We start from the raw sequence: 10,820 nt of genomic DNA on the forward strand, positions 1-10,820 counted from the left end.
GCGGCTGGGGCTATAATTACCCAGGCCGGGGCTTGAGGTGATGAAACTGGGGCTTCCTCCACCCCCACCCCACATTGGGACAGCCCCCAACCCTCTGTGCAACTCAGGGCAAGTCACTTCCCCTCTCTGAGCCTCCAAGCCTCAGCTAGGGACATCTCTGTACAGTGCTAGAACAATCCGAGTCCCTCCTGTTCCCTCTGTGACCTGGCCCAGGTTCTGAGCGGGGCAACTGGGAGACGATGTTAGCCGGCTCTGAGGAGGCGGGGTGAGGGGTGGCGGGAAGTGCCTGGCCATTGCCATCCTCTTTCTGGTAACAGCTCAAGTTAATCCAGGGAGCGATGAGTTTGTTGTGGCCCAGGTTCTGCTGGCTCACGTGGGGGTGTAATGAGGCCAGAGAATAGGCAGGGGGTCTGGTTGCAATGGGCCAGGTCTTGATCCTCAGAACAGTAAGAAGCCATAGAAAAGTTAGGCCAAGCAGGGACACCAGCTCTGTAGGAGGTGCCAGAGGGAGGGACTTGGGACTGAAAGAGCCTGGGGGGAGGGGGGTGCAGGCCTTTGTCTCGGGGTTGGGAAAGATTTCCTGGAGGAGGAGGGGTATTTCAGGTGGGGCTTTGAGGATGAGTAGGAGTTTATTAGTCCTCGCACTGAAGAAGCTCTCAGTCTTGTGGGCATCAGAAGGGAGAGACCCCGAGTGATTCAGTGGAGCATAAGAGTCTGCAGCAAGGAGCAGGTCAGATTCTAGCCAGAGCTCTGGAGACCCAGGTCCCTGCCCCTGCCTTGTGGATTCCAGGCAGGAATCCACCCCCATCACTATGGACCAGCATAGTACAATAGAAATATCATGTGAGCCACCTCTGTGACTCTACATTTTCTGGCAGCCACATTTTTAAAAAGTAAAAGAAACAGGTGAAAGTAATTTAAATCATATTTTACATAATGCAGTAGTTCCATTTCAATATGTGATCAATAAGCAAAATTATAAATGAGATATTTTACAGTACATTGAGCAAACGGAATCTTCAGAATCTGGGGTGCCTTTTGCACTTCTTGTGCATCTCACCCTGGACCAGCCAAATTTCAAGGACTCAGGGGGACAGAGCAACACCTGGGCCATAGTCACCCCAGAACTGATATGGTGACCAGCTTTGTGGGCCAAAGGTCCCAGGCTGAGCCCGGTCCACACAGTTCCCTGTGGGGTGAGATGGGCATGGAGGGGCCCTGGAATCACACCCAGTCCCTGTTTTCAGGGCTCACAGTCCAGTCAGGGAGACAGATGAGAAACAAAGGCGGTGGCATGAAGGACTGGTGGTGAGGGAGTCTGGGAGGGCCTCTCTGAGGAGATCACGTTTGGGCTGAAATTCAACTGTGAAGATCTGGGAGGGGAAAAAAGTGCTCCAGGTAGCCAGAATAGCATGTGTAAAGGCCCCGAGGTAGGCTCATAGTTATCAGCATGTTGGGATGACAGCCAGGAAGCCAGTGTGGCCAGAGCAGAGTGAGGCAGAGGTGAGGGGAGATCTGGCAGGAACTGGGGGTAGGGGGTGGGGTCCCTGGGGTGGGGACTTGGTTACTACTGTGACCAGCTGCCCTGGATTTTCAGTGACTGAGGGGTTTCCCAGGACACAGAACTTTCAGTGCTAAAACCAGGACAGCTTAACCCTCTCTGTTACCAAATACTCCGGCATTCCTCCTTGTTCCCTGTAGCATTTTCAGCACCTGGAACAGGGTCTGGTATGCAGCAGGTGCTCAGTAAATGCCTGTAGTGTGAAGCCATGCACCTGCCACTGGGCAGAGCCCCAGGTGGGAGGGAGGCCTGTTATCTTCCTCCTCCTATGCATAAGAAAAGGGTTTCAGTGGGAATTCCTTGGTGGTCCAGTGGTTAAGACTCTGCGCTTCCACTGCAGGGGGCATGGATTTGATTCCCTGGTGGGCGAACTAAGATCCCGCAGTGCGGCCAAAAAAAAAACAAACAAACAAACAACAAAAAAAAAAAATTGGGTTTCAGAGAGGTTCAGCCATTTCCCTGTAGCCACACAGCGAGCGGGGTCTAAGGCCCTTTTCACACCTTTGCGGGTTCCTTGGTGCTGTTCTCAGAATGGGGACCCGCACCCTCTTTCCCCGCAAAACGGGGTCGCCCCCTGCCGCAGCCCACCTTTCCGCGAGGGTCCCGGTTTCCCTGCGCCGAGGCTGGCGGGGGCTGGGGGGCTTCCATCCCGGGCAGGGGCCCGGCCGGGCGCCGGCTGACCCTCGGCCCGTCCACAGGCAGGACAAGCTCAAGGTGCACATGAGGAAGCACACGGGCGAGAAGCCGTACCTGTGCCAGCAGTGCGGGGCGGCGTTCGCTCACAACTACGACCTGAAGAACCACATGCGCGTCCACACTGGCCTGCGCCCCTACCAGTGCGACAGCTGCTGCAAGACGTTCGTGCGCTCCGACCACCTGCACAGACACCTCAAGAAGGACGGCTGCAACGGCGTGCGCGCCGAGGGTCCCGGTTTCCCTGCGCCGAGGCTGGCGGGGGCTGGGGGGCTTCCATCCCGGGCAGGGGCCCGGCCGGGCGCCGGCTGACCCTCGGCCCGTCCACAGGCAGGACAAGCTCAAGGTGCACATGAGGAAGCACACGGGCGAGAAGCCGTACCTGTGCCAGCAGTGCGGGGCGGCGTTCGCTCACAACTACGACCTGAAGAACCACATGCGCGTCCACACTGGCCTGCGCCCCTACCAGTGCGACAGCTGCTGCAAGACGTTCGTGCGCTCCGACCACCTGCACAGACACCTCAAGAAGGACGGCTGCAACGGCGTGCCCTCGCGCCGCGGCCGCAAGCCCCGGGTGCGGGGTGGCGGGCTTGGGGGCCCCGACCCCGCCCCCGCCCCGGGGGCACCTGTGCCGCCCGGCGCCCCCGCCCCGCCCGGCTCGCCGGACACGCGGCGCAACGGCCAGGAGAAGCACTTTAAGGACGAGGACGAGGACGAGGACGAGGCCAGCCCCGACGGCCTGGGCAGGTTGAATGTAGCGGGCGCCGCGGGGGGAGGCGACGGGGGCGCCGGGGCCACCGCCGATGGCAGCTTCGCGGCCGGACTCGCTTGAAAACCAAAAAAAGAGAAAACAGAAACCCGAGAGAGAGAGAGAGAGAGAGAGAGAGAGAGAGAGCAAATCACCCACCACCCCCAAAAAACACAAAAAAAGAAAATCTATATACAGATATCTATATCTATATATATATATATATACAGATATATATATATGAAGCGTCACAGAATCTAGGGTAGTGCTTTTCTCAGATTTTTCTCCTTCATGATGTTCTCTCCCTCCACGGGGACCCTCGCCCCACCCCACCCCCAGCCCCGCTTGCCCCCCACCCCGTCGATGGCTTTCGGGGCTCAGCTTGGGGTTTTTGTGGGACACGAGGATTCTGAGCTCCCCGGGTGCCCCGCGGTTCGGAGTCTGGGGTCCCATCGGAGGCCCGATCAGGGCCCCAGGTCCCGGCAGGGGTGAGGGTGGTCACGGGGGCGTGGGCCGGGGACGGGGTGGGGGGGACGACGACGACTTTTCTTTTCCTCGCCCTGCCCCGCCCCCGCTGGTTTCTAGAGTCTTTTGAGATAAGACCTTAAAAATGATTTGTGTCCGCTGTGAGCGGACGTTAAAACGGCCCCATCCGCACCCCCACCCTCTTTCCTCAGGGCACTTCCGAAGTGGGGGTCTCCCCCTCCGTCTCCCCGACTGCCTCCCCGCCTCCTGTCCCTGCCTGTGGTCCCCCGGATCTCCTGGCCACCGCGACACAAATCTATTTATTTCCAGGCGTGGAGAAAGGGGAGAAGACGGGGAAGCGGGGTGGGGGAGGGCACCAGGGTGACTCCCCAAGGGCCCCCGCCGCCTTCCTTCACGGCACTTACAACCCGGCGGGACCTGCGGGCCGCCACTCAGGGCGCCCCTGCCACCCCCGTCTTGGTCCCCCAACCCAGGCCCACCCCAGACCCCATGAGACGTTTGGAGATTCGAAACTTTTTGTCTTCACCCTCTCCCCTTCCTCTAGCCCTGTCCCGATTTTTAAAAGCACTTTTTAGATTTTTTTTTTCTCTTTTCCTCCTTAAAAACAAAATTTATATATAGATATATATATATATAAAATATACTTTTCCTCAGAGGAGCAGGCGACAGTGTGGGGTGAAAGAGCCAAGATCAGAGCGAACGCAGGGTCTCACGGTGGCAGGGATGTGGGGAGCGAGAGTGTCCAGAAGTTCCAATGTCACAAAAGCAATAAAAACAAGATTTTACAAAAATGAAAGGAAAAAAAAAACAACAAGACAACCAACCACAAATAGAAGTCTTGGCACTTTGTAACAGAACGGGTACTACACTTTATCTTAATTCTTAATTTAAAAACATGTTTACAAGTTGCAACCAACTTCTATGAAAAGTCAAAAAGACAAAAAAAAAAATAAAATAAGAGAGAGAGCGAGAGAGAGAGCGAGAGAGAGAGCGAGAGAGAGCAAACAAATTCCTAAAAGTCGATTTATTTTTGTACAAAATAATAAAAAAAGAAACCCACCACAGACGTAGAATCCACTTCTGTTCCCCCGAGGTGAGAAGGGGGTCAGGAAGTCACGGGTGAGGGCGAAGCCTTCTGAGGTATTTGTGCTTTACCACGGGGGCTCGCCTTGCAGGCAGGACTGCGGGGTTTTTGTGTTTCTGCCGTGTCCCCCCCCCCCCAGCACCTCCCCCCCCATTCTGTCCCTTTTTGGGTTCTGATTTGGAGACGTCTCCTCACCTGCTAGCCATACAGTGGCCACCCGTGTCCGCGGGGACCCTCCTTACCGACTCCCCAGCTCAGGGATGGGCCCGAGAGAGGGCTGGCCTTCCAACCAGCCAGAGCAATCCCGTCTCCCTGCCCTTGTCCCCCGACCCTTGCTGTCCCCCCACCCTCCAACATGGCCGCCCTTCCTTGTGGCCACCGAGGAGCTGCCATCTTGGATACGCCATCCCCACCAAGGTGGGTGACAGGGGGCCCCACCTCCAGGGCCTTACTCCACCCCCCACTGCACCCCTCTTTTTACTCAAAGGCACTGACTGTAACCTGGGGGCTGGCACCCGCCTCCCCCGAGCCTCTGGCTCCCCAAAGGCCCGGCGTTGACCGAGCCACAGGCCACGGACTGGGGCCAGGGCTGGGGAGGCCGTGTCGCCAGAGGCCGGGGCACCCTCCTCCCCCCACCCATCCCCCGTCGCATATGCAACCCTAGCGTGGGGCCCTGTAAATAGACGCTCTGCTGAGCGGAGACCCTTCCTCGTCAAAAGCCGGAGGTGCGGGGGGTGTCCCCACTTCCCGCCTCTAGCTGCTGGCCCGTCACCCCGTGCCCCTTGGTTCTGTGACAGACCCCATCTCTTTCTTGTTTTTAAAGGGAAGCTTTTAAAGAAGGCAACTTTCATCATTGTTTCTACAGGACAGTTTGTTGTTTCCTCCTGCTCCCCCCACCCCTGAGCCCGTCAGCCCCCCAGATGTCTCAGGAACCCCCCTCCTGAGGGGGGTGGCAGGGGAGCCCAGGGCCGGGTGGCCCCGCCCACACCCCAGCATCGTGGGGCGAGCTCTCTCAGAGAACCACCCGTGGAAGCCGAACAGGGAGCTCGAGTGCCCAGGCTAGGGACCTGCACCCCTACCCCACCCCAGCTCCCAGAGAGGTTCCCTGAGGGGACAGGCCTCTCCCCAACTACCCACACACCCCCTCGCAATAAAACCAACTGAAAAATCACAGCTGTCGTCCTGGCCGGGTGAGGGGAGACCAGACTTGGGGGATTAAGGCCTCTGGGACTACAGAGGGGGCAAGGGCTGAACCCCCGCCGAGCACACTTTAACACAAACCTCCTCGGGAATTGCACTAAACCCCTACCCCTAGCTCTGCGCTCAGCTTCCGCCAGCCTTGCCCACCCACTCCGCCTTAACCACTCTCCTGCTGCCCACCAGCCCAGCCCCGGGGGCCACAGCATCTGCATGGGCCCAGAGCCGGGACCCCCGCCCTCCCAGCCCAGCCCCTGCCCCCAACTCCGCGCAATCACATACTGTATATAGACGTGGATCAATTTTATTTTTATTCTTTAAATTAAGGTCGTGATAAAGTGTTGCCAAAGATACTGCTGAATTCTCGCGTTTCAGGAAACAAACAAACAAAAAAAAAAAAAAGAAAAAAATTTGAGGGGGAACGTGCTGACTGGTCAGAAAGGACACAGCAAAAAGTTTTTTTGTTTGGTTGTTTGGGTTTTTTTTTTGTGGTTTCTTTTTTTGGGGTGTTTTTTTTTTTTTAACTGCCTGGTACAAAAAAAAAAAAAAAAAAGAAAAGAAAAAAAGAAAAACAGCGAAATTGTTATTTCCATCATCTTGGTGAAGCTGCGTGAATGTGTGTGTGCGCTTGTGTATGAGTGAGGTCCAGGCGGGGGGAGCTCCAGGAGGGGGCTCCGGCAGGGGGAGTGGGAGGGCGTCCTGGGACTGCGGCAATGGGCCAGCAGGATGGTGGGGGCCGGAGCCCTCACCTGGAGCGGTCGCCAGCCTGCAGGACCCGGGAGAGAGAGATTAGCACCCTTGCTGCTGCCCCCTGGCTAGCCCCCCACCTTGATCCCCACCCCGCCTTTTGAGATTAGGAGAAAAAAAAAAAAAAAAAGGCAAAAAAAAACAAACCTTAAAAACCAGTGAATGTAAAGTGCCGGACCAGGCCCAGCCTGACAAGGGTGTGGGTCTGGACCTGTGCCCAGCCGGCCTTTTGAGATTAGGAGAAAAAAAAAAAAAAAAGGCAAAAAAAAACAAACCTTAAAAACCAGTGAATGTAAAGTGCCGGACCAGGCCCAGCCTGACAAGGGTGTGGGTCTGGACCTGTGCCCAGCCGGGCTCCCCTGGGCCATACCAAAGTCTGCCCCCCGTGGGCGGCTCGCCCAGGAGACCCCTCATGGCTATCCTGTCTTGTCACCCTGTTTGTACGTGGCTGTCCCTTTGCTTCCTTCCAAGGGGGAGGGGGTCTTGGGTAGGGGGGAGGGGTCCCCCAGCCCCTTCAAGAGTCTTCTGGGGAGTCTTTGCACTACTGAGACCCATTGTCCGTGGAGGGAACGGCCTCGTGGCATGTGATGAGACAGAAGAGGCAGGGGCTCCTCCAGGACCAAGGCAGTCCAGGCAGCCAGGATTGTAGGCGGCAAGAAACTAGAGAGTGAAAGGAAAAGCAGGAGAAAAAAAGTAAAAATCAATAAAAAAAAGCAAAAATCCTATTTTTTGAGAAAGAAAGATATTTATATTTGCAGTTTTATTTTAAAAAAGTTATTTAAGCTGAGGAAGCAGCCTTCCTGGAGTGGGGATGTTGGCTGGCGCAGGACGGGTCAGGGCCTGGGGCTCGGGCACCCCAGGAGCCATAACCTCAGAGTAAGACTAGCTCGCACTAAATATATAGATTTACACGGGGGGTGGGGGGCAGGGCAGGAGATGGAGGGGGCTGGGGAGACCTCCATCCCCTGGCTGGGGCTGCCTGAAGGCTGTGGCCAGGGGTCCCAATGCCCAGGGTCCCCCCTGCCCCACCCGGGCCCAGACATGAGGTGCCTTGGACTTTGGGGGGCCAGGCCTGGTGGAGGGGGGCGGGGGTTGCGCCCACCGGGGGCACAGAGCACAGAGCAGACATTCCATAGACTGTATTTGAGAGTCTTTATAAGCGTGGGAGATTTAAAAAAAAAAATTGATAAAAATGCACTTTTTGGGGGTGGGGAGGGAGAAGCTTTAAAAGTAATAAAAGAAACAAAAAAAAAACAAAAACAAAAAGACAAAAGATGATGAAAAACCAGACAAAAAAAAAATCATTTTTCTTGTACATAAAAAAACCACTAAACGCAGCCTGTTACGACCGCTGCTGCCTCATTTGCCTGATTTTGATGTTCTTTGTGTTTTGTCTGGGGGGGTGGGGAGGCTGGGGAGCGGGGATGGAGGGTTTGGGGGCCCCTTCCCTGTGGGCTGGGCCCCTTGTCCACACCACTCCGGACCCCCCTACTTGGGTTCCAGGGAGAGGACTTCAAACTCAGTCTGACCCTTCCTGTCAGGCCTGGGAGGCAGGGGCCTGGATGCAGTGACCCTGCCTCTGGGCTTCCAGGGTTGGGTGGGTGTCGCCAGCAGTGTTAGGCCTGGGGCCCCTACAGAGGAGGTGACCCACACCCCGGGGCATGGGCGGGTGGCACCAGGAAGGGGCCTGAGGGCCGGTGAGGGCAAGGATGGGGATGGGCAGGGAGAACTGGCTGGGCGGCCTCCTTGGTCACCTCCGACTGCAGGGTTTCTGGAGGCCCTGGGTTGGGGTGGCCTCAGCCCGGGAACCTCAAGTCTGCCAGAGGGCCCCAAGGTGCCACCCCACGCTGGGCCCCACTGACATGACCCCGGATCCGAACTGGCTGCTTCCACCCACGTTTCCCGGGGGAAGTCAGGCCGGGGCCCCCTCACCGGGGACAGGGGTCCTAGGCTGCAGCCCCACCTCTGGTTTGGGTTCACCACACACAGCCACTTCCAGGGCCATGGAAGAGCCCTCCTCCCGTCTGTCTCCCAGTCAGACTGGGGCCAGCGGATTGGGGTGGGGGTGGGGTGATGGAGGGGGCCCGAGGGGACACAATGGCCACGCCGCGGCCTGGGAGAGGAGGGCCAGCCAGCCCTTGCCAGGAGCTTGGGGAGGATGCAGAGTGGCGGCTACGGGGGTCCTCCATCAGCAGCAAGGTCACTTGCCTGTCTGTGCTCACGTGGACCCAGGTCTCCGACTCGGGCTGGGGCGGGGGCGGGACCAGGGCTTCCACAGCCAGACCCCGAGGGGACTTGAGCCAGCTGAGAGGGAGATTGGAGGCCTCGGATGATGGTGAAGGATGGTTCTGCAGCCACTCGGCCCAGGAGGGCATCTTCGGTTAGGCTCCCATGCCTCCCCCGCTAAGAGAATTCTTGCATATTCGGAGAATTGTGCAACCATCACCTCCATCTAGTTCTAGAACACTCATCACCCCACAAAGAAACCCTTCCCCACTAGCAGTCACTCCATATCCCCCTCTCCCAGCCCCTGGTGACCTCTAACCCCTGTCTCTGTGGATTGGCCTGTTCCGGACATTTCATATAAATGGAATCACACGCTATGGGGTCTTCTGTCTGGTTTCTCTCACTGACCATCATGTCCTCAAGGTTCATCCACACTGTAGCGAGCTTCAGCGCTCTGCTCCTTTTTAAGGCTGAATCGTATTCCACTGGGTCGATGGAGCACGTGGTGTGTCCATTTACCTGTCGGTAGACATCTGGGTTTTTCCCAAATGAAAGGGTTATTGTTTCACAACAACCCTTTCGCTGTTGTGAATCGTGCTGCTGTGAACAGGTGTGTACGAGTGTTTACGTGAGCCTGTTTTCGTTGACCTTGGGGTAGACACCTAAGAGTGGAGTTGCTGGGTCAGATGGCAACTCCAGCCCAGGACTCTCCCACCACAGCTGCCCCATCTCACATTCCAGCCGGCAAGCTCGAGGTCCCCACTTAATCCCCCTCCTCGCCATCTAGCCATCCTAGTGGGGGTGAGGGGTGAGGTGGCAGTTGTGACGTGCAGTTCCCTGTTGGCTGATGATGTCGAGCATCTTTCTAAGGAGATAATTGGCCATTTGTGTATCTTCTTGGCCACCCAGGGGGGCAGCAGGGGCCATCCTGGGATTCAGTGGCTCTGTCTGAATTCCTTGCCCGGTCCAGCAGACACACACTGGACCTGGCAGTTCAAGGTGGAATCTTTCTCATTTGACCAAATGCTGTGACTTCTGAATCCGGAAGGCCATGCAGCACAAGGCCAGGAGAAGCGTGGATAGGGCACAGGTTTTGTCCTCTTCTCCCAGCCATGGCCCCGACGCACAGAGAAGTGGACGCTGCTGTAGCTTCACCTTGACTTTTTTATTTGCGTTTTTAAAAAACAATTAAATTAGAATACAAATATTAGAAAACAGCGGCCCTCGGCTGCCAGTGCAGACGGAGGGGGGGGCTGAACTGCACAACCGAGTTTATACAGTAAAACTGAATTTGCCCTCGACCAGATTCATGTCCCTTTCTTCTTTAGACCTGAAATGATATTGCTTCCTGACTAGGAGAGTTCTGTTTATACAAAGAAAAAATATTCTGGGGCTTGGGGGTGAGGGGTGCGGGGAAGAAAAGAAAAAGCAAAAAGAATGGCGGGCACAGGAGGTCTGGAGAACCAGATGTGGCCTCCGGGGGACAAGGGTGCTGGGCGGGGGGCCGGGCACCCAGCTGCGGGTCCCTGGAGGCGTCTGGGGCCGCTGTGGGCCCCCGTGGTCGCTGGATGCCCCCCCCCGCCCCGGGAGCCACCTGGGTCTGGGCAGGGAGCTGAGGCCCAGTCCTGTTGGAAGACAAGAGTGAGGCTCCCAGGGGAGCGGGTGCCGGGCAGGCCTCGTACCCGTCGGAAAACCCAAGAGCAAGGAGAGGGGGAAGGAACCGCCCCGAATGGAGAGGCCAGGGCAGGTCCTTGCCGACCCCTCGGAAGTGGCCGCGCCCCCCTGCCCCGCTGAGGAGGGGGCTGGCGACGGCGGCGTCCGTGGACACCTGCGCTGTTCCGTAGGGAAGTTAACCTGAATTGGAGTTACCGAGGTAGCTGGCTAGAAAACTGAGACCCCCCCCACGCCACACGGTGCCGCGCTCTGGGGCCCCCGCCTTCCGCCGGGGGTCCTGGCCACACGCCGGGTCTTCAAAATACCAAGTTATTGCACTTTCAAAAAATACAACACATCTGTGGCTAAACCCTCCCCGGCCCCCCACGCCCCGCCCCACCCCGCCCCCCACTGCCAGGCCCCGC

At 57.3% G+C, this 10,820-nt stretch overlaps 1 protein-coding gene across 1 annotated transcript in view; it reads left to right on the forward strand.

Annotated features, from left to right (window-relative positions):
* Positions 1-6,341, forward strand: part of ZBTB7A (zinc finger and BTB domain containing 7A) — an 8,022-nt gene extending 1,681 nt beyond the window's left edge. Inside the window, exons 3-5 of the mRNA XM_055091426.1 lie at positions 214-265; positions 2,260-2,397; positions 2,456-6,341. Of these exons, the coding sequence (XP_054947401.1) occupies positions 214-265; positions 2,260-2,397; positions 2,456-3,086 (821 nt within the window). The 3' untranslated portion in view covers positions 3,087-6,341. The remainder of the gene's footprint in view (positions 1-213; positions 266-2,259; positions 2,398-2,455) is intronic.
* The last annotated feature ends 4,479 nt before the right edge of the window (positions 6,342-10,820 follow it).

The sequence above is a fragment of the Physeter macrocephalus genome, chromosome 2 (assembly GCF_002837175.3).
Source record: "Physeter macrocephalus isolate SW-GA chromosome 2, ASM283717v5, whole genome shotgun sequence".
Classification (NCBI taxonomy): Eukaryota; Metazoa; Chordata; class Mammalia; order Artiodactyla; family Physeteridae; genus Physeter; species Physeter macrocephalus.